Raw genomic sequence first — 21255 nt, forward strand, 5'->3', positions numbered from 1 at the left:
TCATTTAAACGGCTGGAGAGCACGAACCTGGAAGGAAGACTGGATGAAGATGGAAGTGCCAGGAACAGTGACATTGCAGCACTGGAGGGTCCCATTTGAAAGATAAGTCAGTCCCTCATAATGTGGTAGTATGCGGTGCATACTAGCGCAATTTGGCATAGCACTGCAGAACAACAGGAATTAAATGAAATCTCTTCACACCTTATAAGTCATGCAGCAGCTTACCAGACAATCAGATCCCACATCGCAAGAGGACTGGCAGCGCTTTTATTTGACAGATCCCGCCTATATGGATGGAGGAATGATCCCAGCGTTCACTCCCTCACAGCTGATTGTGCTTTAAATCTCTGCAGAAGTATGCCCCGAACAATCACTGGATGTGCCTCATATAAAAAGTACCACAAAGTTAAACCAAGGGAAAAGCAAGGAAATCCCATAATGAAGTACAGTTAAAATGCATTTATTACAAAACTCACACAATTGTTAAAAGATTAGAACATATCACAGATGCCTGAACAGACATGATGACATCACTGTTTGCCTATGCCCTATGCGTTTCGTCCAATTGAACGTCTTCCAGTTTTATCTGTATTTCACTATGGTTACATAATTAGTCCATCCAGTTTAACAATAGAAAAAAAAAAAAAGTTACAATCCTATACCCACAGTTGATCCAGAGGAAGGCAAAAAAAACCTCAGCAAAGCACGATCCAGTTTGCACCTGCTTGGAAAAAAAATTCCTTCTTGATCCTCCGAGAGGCAATCTGATATTCCCTGGATCAACTTTACCTATAAATGTTAGTATCCAGTTATATTCTGTGTATCTAAGAAAGAATTCAGGTCTTTTTTGAAGCAATCCACTGAGCTGGCCAGAACTAACTCTTGAGGGAGTCTATTCCACATTTTCACAGCTCTCAGTGTGAAGAAACCTTTCCGTGTTTGAAGATTAAATTTCTTTTCCTCCAGATGTAAAGAGTGCCCCCTTGTCCTCTGTGTTGACCTCAGGGTGAATAGCTCTATACTGAGTTCATATGAACCACTGATGTATTTATACATGTTCATAATATTCCTCCTTAATCTCCTCTTCTCAGGAGAGAATAAATTCAGTTCCTCTAATCTTTACTCATAGCTAATCTCCTCCATGCCTCGTATCAGTGTAGTTGCCCTACTCTGTACTTTCTCACGTTCCCCAATGTTCTTTTTGTGAATTGGTGCAAAAAACTGAACTGCATATTCCAGATGAGGTCTTACTAATGATTTGTACAGGGGAAATATGATATCTTTCTCTCTGGGCTCTATACCTCTTTTAATACAAGAGAGGATTTTGCTCGCTTTAGAAACCCCAGCTTGGCATTGCATGCCATTATTAAGCTTGTGATGTACCAGAACCCCCAGATCCTTCTCCACCATTGATTCCCCCAGTTGTATTCCGCCTAGTATGTATGATGCATGCATATTCTTAGCCCCTAAGTGCATAACCTTGCATTTATCAACATTAAACCTCATTTGGCACATAGTTGCCCAATTAAACAATGCATTGAGGTCGGCTTGTAAGTTGGAGACATCCTGTAAGGACGTTATTCCACTACACAGCTTGGTGTCATCTGCAAAGACTGAAATGGGATTTTTAATCTCAGATCCTATATCGTTTATAAATATATTAAAAAGTAAGGGTCCCAACACTAAACCCTGGGGTACACCACTGATGACCCTAGACCATTCAGAGTATGAATCATTAAGCACTACTCTCTGAATACAATCTTTTAGCCAGTTTTCTATCCATTTACATATGGATTTTTACAAGCCCGTATACTTTACCTTGCACATTAGCCGTGTGTGGGGAACTGTGTCAAACGCTTTTACAAAATCTAAGTATACCACGTCCACCGCCACCCCTCTGTCCAAGGTTTTGCTCACCCCCTCATAAAAAGAAATCAGATTTGTTTGACAACTTCTGTCTTTCATTAATCCATGCTGTCTGTTGCTTAAAATATTTTTTTTCAGCAAGAACTCATCTATGTGGTCTTTTATTAAACTCTCCAGTATCTTCCCAACTATAGAAGTTAAACTAACAGGTCTATAATTACTTGGTAAAGATTTTGACCCCTTTTTAAATATTGGCACCACATTGGCCTTACGCCAATCCAGTGGTACTATGCCAGTCATTGTACAGCGCTGAGTGAACTATTGGCGCTTTATAAATACTGTATAATAATAATAATAATTAAAGAGTCCCTAAAAATGAGAAACAATGGCTTTGAAATCACAGAGTTCAGTTCCTTAAGGACCTGTGGGTGTATGCCAGCCGGTCCAGGTTCTTTATTCACCTTTTATACTGTCTAAATATTTTTGGATCATATCGATTGTGAGCCAATGTGGATCATCTGGAGCTGTGTCAATACCATGCCCATTATGGGCAAGAGTTCCCCCATACTCCTTTTGTATACACAAAGCTGAAGAAGGTATTAAATAAATTTGCCTTCTCTTTATCTCCAGTCACCCACTCTAGATTATTTTGTAAAGGGCCTACATGCTCGGACCAAACCTTTTTGCTATTAATATATTTGAAGAATGTTTTGGAGTTGGTCCTGCTATCTTTTGCAATCTGTCATTCGTTTTCAATTTTTGTGGCCTTTATTTCCTTTTTGCATATTCTGTTATATTCTTTGTAATGTTTAAACGATGATAGTGTTCCTTCATTTTTATATTGAATAAAAGCTCTTTTCTTATCTTTACCTTTTTTAACTTTGGCCGTAAGCCACATAGGTTTGATTTTTAGCCTTTTAAACTTGTTGCCCATGGGAATATATTTTGCAGTGTTTTCACATAGTCTTTTTGAAGAGCTCCAATTTCTGTGTTGTGTTGATCAATGTCAATATTCCCACCCAGTCTAAGTCTTGGAGAGCAGCTCTCAGCCTTGGAAAACTACCTCTCTTGAAATTGAGCGTTTTTATTTTTCCCATATGTGCTTGCTGTTTATAGCTAACAATAAATGAAATCATGTTATGGTCACTGCTACCTAGATGTTCTTTTATATGGACATTCGTAATAAGCTCTGCATGGTTTGAGATTACCCAGTCCAGCAGAGCATCATTCCTAGTTGATATTTCCTTGCTTTTTTTTTTTTTGGATGTCTTTGTGGTGCTGAGGCATTTTTATATGAGGCACATCTATTTATTGTATGGGGCATGCTGCTGGGGAGAGATTCAAGGAACAATCCGCTCTGAGGAAGTGAAAGTTGGGACCATCCATCTAGTCGGGATCTGCCTTCTAAACACTGTCAAACCTCTTGTAATGTGGGGTCTAATTGTCTGGTAAGCTGCTGCATGATCATAAGGTGGATGGTGCATATTTTGGGGTGAGAAGAGAACTCATTTAGTTCATGTTGGACTTTATACGCTTTCATTGATGTTGGACTGTGCTGTCTGTATCTTATTTTGCATTGTTTTTTATATGGATACACTTTTTGAGGGACAGCGCAACACTTTTCACTTTTTTTTTTTTTTTTTTAAATAAGTGTGCTTTGATATTTGGTGTTTAGATACAGCCACAATCATTTATTGTATATTTTGATTTATGGTGATTTATATATTTTTCTAAAATAATGAAACTATAAAAAACAGCGCAAATCACCACCTGATTCAAACAATACCATAAATATACAGTGTTTAAATCAATAAAAACATACAGTGTAATATAGTGACTCAAAGAAAAGTTATATAATAAAATTATCTTCCATACTAAAGTGTCAAAATAATAATACATAAAGGAAAGTCCTTTCTCCCATTGGTTTGTGAAAAAAACGACTATCCACACTAAATACTTTCACCAGTCACCAGTGTGAAACAACATCAACCACACTCCACAGGTGATGGTGAGTAATGCGCCTTTTAGGACGTTTAGGGATCCTAAACCCCCTTTAATGAAGCCTTCAGAACTCCTTCCCACCATATAGGGTATAAGTATTCCTTCCACTCGCTCCTGCCTTCTCCTCTCACCAAACTCCACAGCAGTGCAAGGGAAAAAATATATGACCGTGTAATACTGCTATAAATAATTGCAATACTTAAATTGCCAGACCACTCACATTTAGTAAGATGAATAAAAGCATTTAATTTATTGCCTCCATAGGCTACCAAATATTCCACTGCTTCCACATCCCATAACAGAGACCTCACAGCCTGGATAAGCAAGGGATGACCGGATCAAATCCAAAAATGGCCGCTTGGAACGCACCGCTCGGCGTGCGTTCCGCTCACCGGAAGTGACGCATGACGGCAGACCGGAAGTGCGTCGACGCGTTTCGCCCCACTCACAGGGCGTTCTCAAGACCTGGGTCTTGAGAACGCCCTGTGGGTGGGGCAAAATGCGGCGACGCACTTCTGGTCTGCCGTCCTGGCGCCCCGTGTCACTTCCGGTGAGTGGAACGCACACCAAGCGGTGCGTTCCAAGTGGCCAATTTAGGATTTGAGTGTGTGTGTGTGTGTGTGTGTGTGTGTGTGTGTGTGTGTATTTTTATTTATTTTTTCAAATATTGATGTATTGCTAACCAACAGCAAATGAGCTGTAATGCAAGCCCTCCCTGACCTCTGTAGCTGAAGGCACTGTGACGTAATTAATCCTCATCCTTAAAGTAGAACCGCACTGCATCTGAGTACCACAAACCAAAAATAATATGTAATTCATTATTTAATATTCAAAACAAACTCCTCTATCCATCCATGTCTCCATGCTTTATTTTGCTGAGAAATCGTTGAAAAACACCTGGCATTTCTGGCAGTGGCCATCTTGAGTAAGGCGGATGATCCATGCAGCAGTTACTTCCTGGAATCCATCTGTCTTTAGCTCAGGCATTACATGAGCTGACAACCAGTTCTCCCCTCCTGAAGACTCCTGGAATGTATGACATCATTTCCCTAGGCATTGAAACCAGGAAGTAAATGAAGGAATGCAAAAAGGTTAAAACAAGTAAATTATGCACTTCCTTGTCTATTTACTAATGCTAGCAGCATAAGGATTAGAAAATATCCATATTGATTGAGAGAATAAGTTCCACTTTAATTTCTGTAAATTCACTGCAGAAACACTGAACATATTAACTGAAGTTTGGGATACACATTTTATTTTCTTGCTTTTAACTGGTACTGGCAGTTACCTGCATGTGCCAAGGCTACACAGAAGATTTTTAGTAGTCTGATCCTACTACTTACTTTGGAAGCAATTTTGTCCTCTTGCACACTGCTGGGGAAAAACATAGTAGTTTTTTTTTTTTTTTTTTTTTTAAGGGTTTCAGGCATTTTTTACTGATTTAAATGCAGACCATTGTTTTCAATGTGCCCATACACAGAGCTGCGTAAACATGCGCTGCGTTTAAATCAGAAAAAAAACTATAAAAATCTGCATTGTTGGTCGGTATGTTTTGTGCGTATTTGCACAAATAGGCTTAAATTTGTGCATACACCACTCTTCATTGAAATAAAGCTAGAAGAATTTTTATGCTTGTTTGTGTATATATGTGTAAATACACACAAGTGCCTAATGTTCATACATCACAGTACAGTAAACAAGAGGCATTAATCCCTAGGTGTAGAAAATGATTGCTAGTTAAGTGAAACAAATATCGCCCTATGAAGTAGGCAAGGAATGAAGTGTAATACAGCAATCAAATGCGTATGAATGGAGCAATTGTATAGTTAACCTGCAGCTTGGTGAGCCTGTGGCACACCTAGCGAATAATTTAACGATTTTAGTAGCAGGATTGAGTTAGTAAAAAATCTTTTGTGTAGCTTCAGTCTATTCAGGGAACTACCTGAAAAAAATGAAGTGGCAAGAGAATAAAATTGCCCTAGCTTAAGCCATCATATCCTTTTTCCCCTCTGATATAAACACAAAGCCACTGCCAGGGGCTGGAAGGAGAGTGAGCTGAACTGCTGAGAGAGCCTACTAGAATGACTGACTACAGTGGTTCTGCTGTAAGCTTTGCAGTTTAATTGTTTCATACAGGCAGAAGTCAGTAAGTTCTTGTTTTAAAGCTAATTTACAGTTTATGAATGTGCAAATGATGTAAATGTCCAAACATTAAAGAACAACTGAATTTCTTTTTTTGTAAACTTACATTGATCTAGCTTGGCTCAATTTAAGTATCCATAGATGATATCCGGAGGGCTGCTGGGAATTTACTGTAGTAGTCTGCTCTTCATACTGTGATGGTCGTGATATGTGGGTTCTGCTCCAGCAGGCTTCCACACTGAACACAGTAGGGTCTGAGAACGCTACATATCTTTTTTTTTTTTTTTTTTTTTTTTGTTTTGTTTTGTTTAGTTTTTAGTGCATATAGGACATTATCGGACTACATGAGGTGGAGATTGTGACAACATCGCTTTGTATAGCTTAAAGAAAAAATACAAGGTGCTCTCTGAATGACTTTAAGGGCTGACTCTGTTTTTAGTGTGCAGCAGGGGAAGCAACTGGGAGCAACACTCAGGACACCATGAGTAGCATGGACTACTACAGTAATATGCATCTCGAGAAGTCCTCTGGATAGCAAATATGAATACTTGCTTCAAGCTAAGCTGGACCAATGTTTACAAAAAATATCTGAATTTACACTTTAGGCCCTAAAACATTAAAGTAAGAATTTAAAGTAAACCTATCATTGGATTGCTGTTATTGTACGATGCCATTATTACAATAAACAATGATCCTGGATTTTACAACATCTTTGGAGAGACATGGATGCTGTTATTGCTGACCAGATACTGACCTGGAACAAGTGTGCAAATCAGGATAGTCAGAGTAAAGTAAAAAGTCCCTACCATATCTTAAAAAAAAAAAATGAAAACAAAAAAAAAATCCTTATCTGCATACACTGTATGTTCTGGGTTAGTGACACAGTATTGAGGCGAAGAGGGTCAGTATGATGGTCAGGCTATTGCCATCCTCAGAGAGAGAGGGCGCAGCCTCTGTTTCTCCCATTACAGGTGTTTTTTTTTTGGGGTTTTTTTTTTTTTTGGGAGTACTATTCCTAGCTGCTACATAGTTTTTGCTTGTTACAGCATTTGATTTAAGTCTTGATTATACACTTTCCTTCCACAGACAGAAAAAGGAAGTGCGTTACATGAAGCTGCCTTATTTGGAAAAACTGATGTGGTACATATGCTACTAGATGCAGGTACATATTTGTTAAAATATCACATTTTATATAAAATATGAAATCCAAGATGTTTGTTACATTAAATGGGATTGAAGCGAATGAAACTTCCTGGTGTCACTGAGGATCCTGCCACACTTGTTGTTCACAGGTCGGCTGCAGCACAAAGGTGAACTTATCCTTAAGGTAATGGGTGGTCTCACAGACCAGTAGGGAGGTTTGGGAGGAGATGGGACCAAGCTTGACTATCTCAGGTAGTCCCACCCCCAATTGTCTCTGATTTACTGAATCCTGTGTCCCTTAACAAATCATAAAGAAAACAGGATTTCTTTATATATATAACCCCTCCCACAGTGTGATTTCGAAAATGTGCAGCAATTCACTTCTGTTACCATTCATTCGCATCTGCGCATTTCTGAACACGCAACCCGCAAGAAAACGCACACTTGTGTACCATGTAGGCTGAGTTTGCATCTGCGCATTTCTGAACACGCAACCCGCAAGAAAACGCACACTTGTGTACCATGTAGGCTGAGTTTGCATCTGTGCGTTTCTGAACGTGTGGCAACCTGCACAGGAAACTCGCACTTCGCCACACGTTTCAGAAACGCTCATTGCACTTGCCTTGCCATCATGGTGAAGCAAGTGCAATGTGCATTTGCAGCACATTTCTGAATGCGATGCAAAGCATGCGTTTTTTGTGTGGGTTGCTGTGAATTTCAAAACATGCAGATGTAAATGCAGCCTAATTGTTAACGCCCCAATCATGGTTAGCAGTTGTGTGTATTTGCCACACGCGCTGAAATCATGTACCAGAAAAAAAGTAACACTATGATTGAAAACGTTCTAGAGCGCTATTGGGGTATTTGTCACGCGTAGGGCAGCCCATTCAAGTGACACACGTTTCCACTACACACAGAAGGAAGTTTTTAGGCGGCAAGGATGACGAGAGGAAAGTGAGGGTTTAAAAAAACAAACAAACCCACTGCTCCCTCAAGGTCGTATAGGAATGCTTCTTATCAGTAAAGTCACATCGCTGGGAAGTCGTATAGCAAAATCACCTGGAAGTCGTGGCTTTCATGTCACGCTAATGTGAACCAGGGCTTAAACACTTTGCACAACAATACCCTATAGACCAGAAATTCTTAAACATGGGTTGTAACTGAGGTAGACATAGATATCTCTTGCCTCAGCAAGACTTGTACGACTCCAGCTGAGGATTTTCAGGGACCCTGTGGATAAGTGCTTTGAGGTCCTACTTGAGGCTTAATTTTCCAAATTGGGACCAACTGCACAAATAATTTTAGGTTACCGTGGTGGTGTGTTGGACACTGAGTATATGGTCCAGGCAGCTGGCTAGGAACTCTAGTGGTATTAGCCCCTCTTTTAAAAGTCAGACCTGTTTCCAGCAGCCTTCGCTATTTTATGGACGGAATGAGTGATACCCTGCGGCAATTATTTGGTATTGTACTTTTGTTTGTACATGTGTAAATAATTCACTGGCTGAAATGTTGGTTCACTAAACCAGCCTGTAAGAAAAGATTGGAAAGGATGTTTAAAGGTGAAGTTTTTATCAAAAAAGTAACAGGCAGTAAAAGTACACTTTTGCCCAGTAAGTAGTTTAGTGTCTGTACCGTAAGCTGGGCTCCTTGTCTCAGAAGTCTTCCTTTTATTCCCCTCAGGGCTAAACCAGGCAATTCCATTGTTGCAAGTCTTGGTCTTCTAGACCCTCTAAACCTTGTCCCAAGTCCCCTTCACAATGAAGGGGTGCCCCCACTGTTATCGGCGAGGGGAAGTTTACTGACCTTTACGAACATATGTTGCCTGGAGATCTCCGACTCCTTCATAAAGGAGGTCATAATTTCAGTCATCCACCTTGTCTTTGGCTGTCAGATGTGCTTTTGTCTGCTCAGCATAGAGCAGATTTACTGGATACTGTATCCCAACTGCAGGTTGAGGGAGTTGTGACACAGGTCCCCGAGAACGTACAGTTTCAAGGGTTTCCTTGATCCTGTTTATGATTCCCAAAACGAACGGGGAGGTCAGACCCATTCAGGACCTCAAATTGTTAAGCCCTTTTCTGAACATTGCAAAGTTCCAGGTGAAACCTGAGATTAGTAATGGTAGCCCTTGGTAGTGACCGGGGGAATTCTTGGCATTGATTATAAAAGATGCATGTTTTTTTTTTTTTAACTTTATTGAAAAAAAATTGCACATACAAATTTATACTTGTCAAGCCAACACAATGGCAAGTACTATGCAGCAAATAGTGTATACAAAGGGAATTGTGACAGTTCTAGAGTATCAAAGCCTGTTCCACACATACTGCAGCAACAAATAGGTACATCCATGTATATGCGCAAGCAGAAAAATCAAACAAGAAGAAAAAACTTATATTAAACAAGTAACAAAAAAGAAAAAAAAATCCAGAGTAAGCAATTGGCCATAAGAATAAGTGTAAGAATAATAAGGCACCCAGCACCATAAAAAGTTTCTTAAATTAAAAGAAGGGCACAATATTAGCAGTTGTCCCAAAAGTCATAACACCCTGACTTCCAGCCCAAACAGGGATGGTAGCAAATACAGAGGGGAGGGTTTGACTAAGGTATGGGGTCAGAGACCGAATGTAGAAGAGGGTCACTGGTGACCTGTGTGTCCATCCAGGGTCCCCATACGCTAGTAAACTTTCCTGGACACCCTCTCGCCTCATACGTTGGCTTATAAATTGTGAGGTTCTGATTATTTAAACGTTTCTACAAACCAATATGCAGGGGGTCAGAGCTAATCCAGTATAATACAATGGTCAAAAAGACACCACTTAGGACCACAGACATTGGGGAGATCAAGATAAAGTGAAATAAATGCAGTAATCTCAGACCGAAACGGTCTGACCTTAATGCGCGACCAAACCATATGCATAAAGTCCCCTTGTTCTGACTCACATTTATGGCATGTGGGGGTGGCATGTTTGTGCATAAGAAATAAACGCTTAGGTGTATAATATGGTTTGTGTAAATATCTCAATTGTATGAGCTTGTCCCTAGCAGAGATTACAGCATCAGGATATGAGGCATTCACCTCCTTCCAGTCATCTGGAGAGAGGTCTGGGATATCAACCAGCCACCTTTTTTGTACTTTAGTTAGCTGGGCAGAAGGTCTGTCCAGTAGTAAGGAGTAATAAGTAGAAATAAGTCATCTGTGATTAGATGAAAAAAGTTTACGCTCAAATTTAGAAATAATTAAACGCACCTCCAGGAGTCCCAGCTGCGTATCTGCTGTGTGGGGTACTTGTAAGTACCTGAAGTGCCACCCCAGGGGGATATGTAGCTCTCTGCAAGTGTATAAAAGTTTTTTAAATACACCCCCTTGATATAATTGATGAAGATTGGTTAAACTATACCTAGCCCAATGCAGACTATCTGGTAAGTCACAGAAGTGTGGCACACGAGGATTAAACATAATGGATGATTGGGGGAACGTAGATGCTTAGCGTCGTCTAAAATATTTAAGCAGTGGTTTAAATTCACAGAGAGCACTTTAGAGTTACCGCCCCTATGGTAGTGTTAAGTGTTCATCTGTAAAGAGGAGACACCTGCCGCTTTGGCCGCAGAGGCTGCATCACTCTGTTAGGAGAAAAGCTACCAATGGAAATAAACCAATTGAGCAGCATAATATTAGATGTAAATTAGGCCCCCCCCCCCGGAGACAGGAATCTGCAAAGTCTCCAAAGAAAGTCTGGATACCTTAGGGTGCCAAAGGAAGGTAGTGAAAAGTGAGTTAATTTCCTGGAAGTGGTGGTCGGAACATATACTGATATACTGGGATTAAATTGCGAACATACACTTAAGGGGAAGGATGCAAATTTGCATATCCCAATCTTTGCGCCACACCAAAGTTACCTCAGTTTTTGTATTGTGGGACAACCACTTTAAGTTTGTGGCTCTCCCCTTTGCTGTAGCCTTGGCTCCCCGAGTTTTAATGAAGTTTATAGCACTGGTCAGGCTCTGGTACGATACAAAGGGATCCACATCCTGGGTTATCCAAATGATCTCCTTTTGTGGGAAAGGTCAGCTTTACTTTAAGGGAGAACCTCCATTGGATGATTCAGGTTTTGCAGACCTTTGGTTGGATGCTCAACCTACACAAATCAGTTGTAGACCTGTCCCTGGGATTGGTGCTAGATACTATCCAGAACTTGGTGTTTCACCAGCAGGAGAACAGGTATTTAGATAGCGCCATCAATTTACACGTGTGTGTGTGTGTGTCCATGCTCCCCAAAAAAATTAAAATTTTTAGGTCTCTAGCTCATATTCGTAAATACAGAAACTAGGGCCAATTTGGACAGACCCAATTAACCTACCAGCATGTCTTTAGAGTATGTGAGGAAATTGGAGTACCCAGAGGAAATTCGCACAGGGAGTATATGCAAACTCTGCAAGATGACCTCATTTGTGACTATATAGATGTAGTTAGGGGGCGCTAGAGCATCGACCCAATAAGGGATTAGAGATGCACCATGGATGGATGTATTAAGAAGAGGTCCATGTGGGTATGTCATCCAAGTCGATCTTTAAATGGACTGCTTAGAGGTATGTCGTCTTGAAGGAGGAGGCAGCCATATTAAAATGAAAAAGCAATAATAGTGAGATATTGGAAAATATTGTTTTAAAATTAGAAAATTAGAATTATTAATCATTTTGTTTAATTTTCTATTTTATTTTTATTTATTCCTTTTGTACACACATCAATTTTTAAAACTATATTTTCCAATATCTCACTATTATTGCTTTTTAATTTTTGCAGGACCCTTAAGGTCTTTTCCAAAAGCCAATAGCTTCTATTGTAAGTATTATATGCATATCTTTTTTTCAGTATATTCCGTTGCTGCATGTCTAACACTTTGTTCACCGCCAATTATCCGGCACACTAAGCATAGACTATCCCCATCTGACCAGCAGTGTGGGCAGACCAGTGTTCCCCTACTCCGCCTACCTGCTTTGCCCATGTAAACCTCAACTAACATGGCTGCCGGATCGGCTTGAGGATGGAGCGCACATGCTCCGAACGTGCCAATTTTGGAAATCCGATCTGTGAGTGACACCATCAGAGTGGTGCCGCTGTCTCTCTTCTCCTTTATTTGTGACTATAGCCTTTGTAAGGAGAGTCTGAGTTGGTGGCCTTTTCCTACAAGGACACTTTAGTGTTGTTCAAGTTGTCATTAAGGCCTTTGGTCTGGAGCATGATGTTCTTCCCTTCCCAGTTAAAGCACGTTCTACTAGATCTGTTAGTGCCACATGGATTTTGCAGACGTTTGTTCCACAGATTTGCAAGGCTCCCACCAGGTTTTCTGTTTACACGTTCAAGTTATATCAGGTGGATGTTCAAGCCTCCTCCTGATGCCAGTTTCTTGCATAAGGTGTTACAAGTTTTTCCCTGAGTCTGTTGAGCCCTTCTTTGGCATGATTGTAACATGGACCTTTTGGGGTTGTTTGCTGTGTTTCCCGCCCCTCACTTGGATGCTCTTTAACTTGCCAATAAAATTTGTTTCCTGGATTACAGTACACAGGACACTCCCCTCTATTATGATCTCCCTATTGCTTGTCACAAAACGGATGCAGGAGTGGGAGGGGTTATATAGAGGGATGCCCTTTCAGCTTTCCTTTGCCAGTGTCCAGTCACCTGAAGGTAACTGCATATAACTCAGGCATTGTGATTTAAAGAAGCCTGTGTCCTGTACTGTATTGTATTCCAGGAAACTGATTTTACTGGTAAGTAAAAAAAAAAAAACTGATTTTTTTTTTTAACCACCTAGTGAAGACTTGAACCCTGTGACAGAACATAACTGTGCCTTTGACACCTGGCAATGTTTGTTTAGATTAAAGGACAAAGTCTAAAGATATATAGAGTTGATAACAGGTGTGCAAATGACAAGTCATATGATGTTTAACTTGTCCTATCAAGATATAAAGGTAGGTGGACACAGCAACCGATTACAATGGTACCTCGGTTTACGAATGCCTCGGTTAACGTAATTTCTGGTTTACACAGTTATTACTAATTTTTTTTGCAATTCGAAGTGTATGTCAGTGATGATTTGTAAATGCAATTGCCGTTTTTTTTTTCTTCACTATAGCTCACAAGATTAGCTGTCACTTTCCCTGGAGTTACAGGAAACTTTGTTTCTTTTAACTTGGGGAAATACACTAAAAGAAAGCTTTCTCTCTTTTAGCTGGGGGGAAAGTGACAGCTGAATTTCTGAGATATAGTGAAGAAAAAAAAAAGCGGTAATTACTTTTTAAAAACCAGCACCATAATAATTAAACCGGCGTGGGGTCCCCCCTCCTATCTATATCAAGCCCTTCGAGAACTCCCACTCCATAATTTAAAAGAAAATGGCATGGGGGTCCCCTCCAAAATCCATACCAGACCCTTATGCGAGCATGCCCCCTCCTGAACCATACCAAGCCACATGCCCTCAACATGGGGGAGTGCTGTGGGCAGGGGGGCTCCCCACCAAAGCACCTTGTCACCATGTTGGGACAAGGGCCTCTTCCCCACTACCCTGGCTAGCCGGTGGTTGGGGGGGTCTTCAGGCAGGAGGCTTATCGGAATCTGGAAGCCCCCTTTAACAAGGGGGCTCCCAGATCCCGCCCTCACCCCATGTGAAGGAGTATGGGGTACATGGTACCACTACTCATTCACAAAAAACAAAAAGTGTGTGAAAAATGACAGGACACAGTCTTTAACAAGTCCTTTATTAAAAGAAAAAACTAAAAGACTGTCCCCCGCAGTAGATCAAACGTCAGTCACAATACCCACCGCCGCCAACCCAAAAAAGGTTCTGTTCCCGACGGTGGCTGCCAGCCCTCTGCCTCTGAGCTGGCTTGACAGTGTTTAAATATGTAAGGGGTGGGGCCACCCGGGGACATCACACATGAGACCCAACCCCATGTGACATCAATTTTTTCTTTTTTCGGGTCGGTGGCAGGCACCGTGATTGACGTTGGATCTACTGCGGGTGACATTCTTTTAAGAAAGGACCGTATCCTGTCTTTTTTTTTTTTTTTTTTACACTACGTTTTTTGTGAATGAGTAGCGATACCATGTATCCCATACTCATTCACATAGGGGGTTGGTGGGATCTGGGGGGCCCCCTTTCCTGACCTGTCAGACTGCATGCTCAGATAAGTGTCTGGTACGGATTTTGGGGGGGACCCCCATGCCATTTTTTTTTTTTTTTTTTTTTTTTTTTTTTTAATTCTGGCGTGGGAGTTCCCTTCAAAATCTATACAGACCCACTGACAGCTGAAATATTAACACTTGGTTGTCACTAGTAAAAATCATGCAAGACTTAATAAAATAACTCATGCGGTATTTTAGTAGCGTTTACTTTTTTTCTGACCTCCGGAATGAATTAATTGGTTTTCAGTGCATTCCTATGGGAAACGGTGTTTTGGTTTACGAATTTTTCGCTATATGAAAAGTCCTGCACAACAAATTAAACTCGTACACCGGGGTATTACTGTATACTTGTTTTTTTTTTTTTTTACACTCCTACCCTGGAACTTTAAAATTTGTTGCTTTAGACATTTTAAAGATTTTATGTTCAGGAACTTTAGTTACATGCACAATAGAACTCTCTTTTTTACAGCTGGTGCATATTTCCTCCCAAGGACATAAAATATTGGTTGATTATTGTTTAATATGCTTGGCAAACTCTTATGTTCCTTTTCTCTTCTCTGATTATTCGTTATGCAGCAATTTTAAGAGAAATTATTTGGCATTCTCATTTCTTTTTTTCTAGGAATTGATGTCAGTATCACAGATAACAAAGGAATGACAGCACTGGATATTGTACAAGAGTTGCCTTCACAAAAGAGCCAGCAGATAGCATCTTTTATCCAGGGTGAGAGCTTTGTGAAGATATGCAGTTAATCCAAAGCTGTTGGGAGTTATTTGCAGAAACACTATATAAATAGATATAGTAAAATATTTTAAAGTGAATTTGTAGTGTTTTTGAATATTATTTATTTAAATTATTTAATGCTAATATAATTTTTTACAAATATCTTGTCTGTATTTTCAGTCAGGTAAATATCATTACATATAATTTTTTGTTTTCTCATTTTGGGCCTGCAGGTGAAGCTGTCTTCTATATCCTGTTTTTGTTTGGGGAAAAAAAAAAAACGGAATGGGTGAAGTTGAAAGTTACAATTCGAGCAGCCACTCATTCTCCTTTACTCCCTTTTTCTTTAAAAGAGAAGTATGGGAATATTTTTTTTAAAACCTATTTTACCTAGGTGGATGCAGAATCGATCCACCGATGGCTCTAAGGCTGAGTGATCAAAGGCCGCTGATTGCTCAGTTCTTCCTGCCGCTCTGAGCTGAGAGCAGTGACTGTCTTGGTTCTGAATGCAGAATCCACGTCTCCACTGTTGTTATGGGACACTTTGAAGGCCTGGGTCAGGGGTGAATACATCTCTCGAATTAGCCATCTTCAGAAAGATGCAGCCCTTTAACTTGCTATGTTGGAGGATGAGGCGCAGAATTTAGAGATGGATTACATTGCGTCTCCAAATCCCAAACATTATCAGGCCTGGCGACACGATCTACGTCAGCTCTCTGTGGCCCGGGTGGAAAAGACTAAGAAAGCCCTTCTCTCTTCTGCTCAGTAGGTTTTTGATTATGGGGGCAAAAATTACTGGCTCGGCTTGCTAAGGGGCAATCGCCAACTACTCATATTGGCAGTATCAAGGATGTAGATGAATGGACCGTATTAATGCCCGGTTTATGAATTTTTTCCAGGATCTATACATCTCTAGGGCCAGGTACACCAACACTGGACTTGCTACCTTCCTTGACACTGTTCCTTTCCCCACCTTAGATCAAACATCTATGTAGCACCAGGACGCAGACATTACCCTAGAGGAGGTCCAGGGTGCGATTGGTGGTCTTCAGACTGGGAAGACTCCTGGGGCAGATGGCCTCCCATCAGAGTTCTACTCCCAGTTTGTTGGCCTTCTGGCCCCTAAGTTTACAACTTTCCTGGCAGACCTTCCTTCCTTGGACTCACTCCCTGCTTCTATGGAGGAATCTATTATTGTATTGATTCCCAAGCTGGGGAAGGACACTTTGGAATGTGCCTCCTACAGGCCAATGTCACTGTTAAATGTTGATGCTAAGATTTTTGCCAAGAACCTGGCGAAGTGCCTCTCCACGGTGATTGAGGAGCTGATTAATATAGACCAGACGGGTCTTATGCCTGGGAAGGGGATTGATATCAATATAAGGCGCCTTTTCCTGAACTTATCTCTTCCACGTGATAACATAGGCACCAGAGTAATTGCCTCCGTGGACGCCGAGAAGGCGTTTGACTCAGTAGAGTGGGTCTATCTATGGGAAGTCCTCAGGTGCTTTGGATTTGGGCCAAAATATATCACCTGGATCCAGTTGTTATATAAATCCCTGAAGGCACGTGTTTTTTACTACTAACTGGGTGTCCGATCCATTTGCACTGCATCGTAGTACCCATCAGGGCAGCCCCTTATCTTCTAGTTTATTATCCTTGGCACTGGAACCCCTGGCCATTTTAGTTAGGGAATCTCCGGAAATTAGGGGCCTCCTGGTAGGTACACTGGAAGAAAAATTGTCCCTTTGAGGATGATGCCCTATTGTATCTTAATGATGCAGGTCCCTCACTCCTGCAGGCTTTGGAGCTTTTTCATGCGTATGGCTACTTCTCGGGTGTCCGTATAAATTGGTCTAAGTCTCTCATTTTTGCCCTGGCTGACGGCGCTTGCGTAGAAGCGTGTCCGTCTTCACTTATGTTGGTTGATAATTTCTGTTATCTGGGAGTTCACATCACTAGGAACATATCCTATTTCCAGGATCATAATCTTCTTCCCCTTCTGTCATTATTACAGGAGCGGTGTCAAGCTTGGTCAAGTCTTCCCCTAAATTTGTTAGCCCTTGTCAATATTTTAAAAATGATGTTCCTACCTCAGTTCAATTACATTATTCAAAACTGCCCGGTGTGGGTGTCTGCACCATTTTTTTAGGAACATAGATCACCTGGTAGTTTCTTTTATCTGGAATGGTACTCTTCCTCATCTTACGAAGTCCGTTTTATATCTCACTCCTCATTTTGGAGGCTTGGCACTCCCAACCTGCACCCCTGTGATCCACAGGAGAAGTACAGCCAAACGAGCTTTGGCTGTATTTCTCCTTAATATTGCTACAAAAACGTTTCAAACTGCATTCACCACGTTGTGGTGTGTTAACGTTTATGCTATAACATGCTATTCTGCTCATTGTGTTAAAGTGACCCCTTCCCTAAATCTCACATTAATGTGCATCTCTGCATCCTATGGCATGGTGGGGAGGGTGGAAGGGTTTGGGTTTGTCGGGTGTTGCATTTCCTTCTTTAAGGCTGTCAATTATTTTAAATGGGCTATCCGATGTACCAAAAATAGTGCAGCACATGCTTTGCACCTTTACACAGTCTCAGAGAGTGCAAGTGAAGATAATCATTCTTGCTCTGTCTTTATAAAAGCCATAGTGTTTCGTGAATCCTGTGTCATGAGTGTGTGCTCTTTATAAAGTTTAAATTTGTGAAGAAAATTGTGTGTGTGCGTGTGACAGAGAGATGAGAAATACTGCATGTGCAACCTATATACCTTTTTGGCTCATGTTCTTCTTATATTAACCCTGTATGTCATCAAGGCCACAGTGCAGCCAGGCAAGCCGCAAAAGATCCGGAACCAGAACCAGCAGCCAAACCTAGTACATCTGTTTGTACAGATTCACAAGCAGGTAACTATGAACTAAACACTCCTTTTTTTTTTTTTTTTTTCTTTTTTCTTTACTGTTTAGCAGACATACATCCCAGCACTTGCATTGTGGGGATTAATGTATCCTCACGAATTTCATAAATAACTTGCTTTTTAGGTGGAATGCAGAGAGCACTCTTGGATTTGCGTTTGGATTTAGACAGCATTTCGCAAACGGAGTCTCCTTATGAAGCACTCTATAATGCCTCCTCCTGCCACTCTTTGGATAGCATATGCAGTGGACGGTCCTCTGATAGGGACTCCCTATGTCGTGAAATTGCAAAAACACGAAGGGTGAGCATAATTATATATCTTTGTGTGTATTTACCCCTTTTGTTAGTAGTTTTTATCATAATATAACTGTTCCACAGAAGGAACGACCGCCACCACCTGCTAAACCTCCGCCAGAAGAAGATGAAGACTTTGAGAGGAGACAAAATGCAGGTGCTATTCGTGAAGTAAGTTTACCTTGTTTCCACTGTCTGTGAAATAGGTTGCCTTTGCTGGATTTTTTTTTTTTTAAAGTTTAGAGATTTTGTCACTATTTAAGTAACTGGGGTCAGTGCCATGACTAATGTGATGGACAGATCACAAGCACTAATTGGCTACTGGTTACAAGTTTGACACTTGAGCTATTGCCCATAAATGAGTGGTAATTAACATTATTGTTTCTATTATTACCTGTTATTTATTATTCGCATTGTCCAGAGAGAGAACTATAAAGCTAAACTGCTTCTTACAACCGTTATCCAAACTGTATCTCTGTTCCCCATGATCTATATATAATACATATCCTGTAGATGTGTGGTCATTTGTGTACTGTGACAGACCCAACCAGGACAAAGGGCTAGCCTTCGACAAAATGATTATGGCCCATGGAGGTGACCATGGATTTTGTCTGCTTCTTCCTGTCAGAGCATGGAAAAGAACTCAGTTCAGCCTCTGATCACATGAAGAGAGCATATCAGTCTGTGATGATGGGTAATAACGTTATGAATGCTGAGAGCGAGGCTTGGATTTATTCTCTGAATAAAGACAATAAAGCTTTCCTTCTGGAGTGGATGGGAAGGTTTAATAATAATCTTGTAGAGGTTAATGGTCAGAGGAAATATGGTAGCCCTCCTGCAGACTGGGTTGGAGAAGTTCCTCCACTTGGGACAGAAATATTTATCAACAATCTCCCTCAATATATCAATGAAGAAGAAGTCCTGGCTGGCCTGAGTGCTTGGCTGTTGATTAGCTTACTGCTTGATTAGATCACTGTTAGATGTTAATTGCTAGCTGTTGATTAGCTTACTATTAATTATAAAATGACAGCATGTTAATAATATATGAAAGATACCCTGGGTTTGTGCTGAAATGTCAGGCCTGCCATATTGCTGATTAGGCAAGGAGTCCCTTCTCTACCTCCTTCCCTTTGTTAGAAATTGTCATGTAGCCTGAGCTCCCAGCTTATAATGCGATGTCAGGCAGGGATGTGCATCAGGTGTGATACAAGGACACCAGATGGTGCTGCACAGAAGAGGATCAGGGAAGCTTGCTTGTCAGTACTCCGCCCTTGGGTAACCATGACATAATACATACATGCTTTAACACATGCTAGTTGTGTGCTGTCTTTATATACATCTTACTCAAGTTAAAGCTGGACAACAATTTTGTCTAAATTTGATATGGAGCCAAGGTAGAAGTTTGTACTGGAAAGTGTAAACACCACTATATCCAAGTTAGAAGTTGAGGGATACATTTTAGGACCTTTTAGATGATGTATTGTCTGTAATTGCTTTCATGACAGGTGTCATGAATCTTAACTTAGCGGATCTTGGACAGTGTCTGGGGATATTAACCTAAAAAAGTCTTGTGGGTAACAGGCAAGCTTAACCACTTCCAGACCGGACACTTTTACCCCCTTCCTGACCAGGGCAATTTTCAGCTTTCAGCGCTATCACACTTTGAATGACAAGTGCGCTGTCATGCAACACTGTACCCAAATGAATTTTTTACCATTTTTTTTTGAGACCGATAAAGCTTTATTTTGGTGGTATTTACTCACCGCTGGGATTTTTATTTTTTTTGCTATGTAAATGAAAAAGTCCAAAAATTTTTTAAAAAAGTGTTTTTTTTATACAATTTTGCAAATAAATAATATTTCATCATAAATCTTTGCCAAAATTTATTCTGTTATCTTTTTAGTAAAAAAAAAAAATCCAAATTAGTTTATAACCAAAAATTTTAATTTTTAAACATTTTTCTTTTAATTTTTTATATTTTTTATTTTTATTTTTTTTTTACATACTGTCACCCTAGCAGTACAGTGGCACCATGGTGACACTGTACTACTTGTGGGGGGGGTGATGAAGATTTTTTTTTTTTTACACTGATTGCTTTTACACCCATATAGGATGTAAAGGCAATCATTTCTCTTTCTCTCTGTGTGCATTCTTGCACTCATTGAGAAGTACTGAGTGAGCTGTGATTGGTCACAGCTTGTCACATGGTACAAGGCTGTTGTGAATAGCCTTGTACCATGTGACCTCTGTGATCATTCACAGATTTCACAGGTAGTAAGCAATGATGTCACAAGTGACATCTTGCTTACTACTTTGCATGTGATCACTGATTGGCCAATCAGTGATCACATGATCGGGACCTCGTACAGAGGTCCCGTCCGACGATCGGTGTTTCACTGTGTCCGGAGGACACAGCGGGCACCGGAACGCGGTGCTGCGCGCTCCGAGGGAGCGCGCACAAGCAGGGTGCGGGGAGGCCGTTTATAAACGGCCACCCGACTCTGCACTGCCACCGTCCGGCCGTTTATATGCAATGGCCGGTCGGGAAGTGGTTAACCGAAATCTCTTTGGGCAGAAGTTTTTACTTTGTGATTTAGACTTGCTGTATTCTAAGGTTACATTAAAAAAAGCTTTAAAGGGAGTTGTCATTGTATTATCCATTATTGGTTCATGATTCTATATGTGCTTTAATTCATGTCTGCATAGCTGTTTGGGAATATGTTGTTTGTAGTTTTTTGAACTGCTTAGGATCCACTTAAAAATATAAATGTCAAATTTCTTACTGATTCCTGTGTAGGTTGCAGCTTGTAATTCAGATGCTATGGGAGGTAAATCTATTACAGCAGAATTACAACTTGCTAGCAACCATACAAAAGCAAATTTTGTTAATAAAGGATGGTGAGTTGGTGTTATAAAGTTCAATGTTAATATCAAGGGAGTGCTTCTTTGCAGCAAAACTTGTGCCACTTTAGAAAGTTTTTCAAACAAC

The 21255-nt window shown here is 40.6% G+C and overlaps 1 protein-coding gene across 4 annotated transcripts in view; it reads left to right on the plus strand.

Annotated features, from left to right (window-relative positions):
• The window catches only part of ANKS1A (ankyrin repeat and sterile alpha motif domain containing 1A), a 169401-nt gene that overhangs the window by 40225 nt on the left and 107921 nt on the right, over positions 1–21255 (plus strand). For 3 of the 4 annotated variants that reach the window (XM_089681201.1, XM_089681203.1, XM_089681205.1), the window contains 5 exons: positions 7096–7171; positions 14955–15056; positions 17873–17962; positions 18098–18273; positions 18351–18437. In XM_089681201.1, the coding sequence (XP_089537327.1) occupies positions 7096–7171; positions 14955–15056; positions 17873–17962; positions 18098–18273; positions 18351–18437 (531 nt within the window). The remainder of the gene's footprint in view (positions 1–7095; positions 7172–14954; positions 15057–17872; positions 17963–18097; positions 18274–18350; positions 18438–21255) is intronic. The other variant, XM_089681202.1, reaches the window with a different exon arrangement.

The sequence above is a fragment of the Staurois parvus genome, unplaced genomic scaffold (assembly GCF_062004578.1).
Source record: "Staurois parvus isolate SC_StPar_1 unplaced genomic scaffold, SC_StPar_1.0 ptg000261l, whole genome shotgun sequence".
Taxonomy (NCBI): Eukaryota; Metazoa; Chordata; class Amphibia; order Anura; family Ranidae; genus Staurois; species Staurois parvus.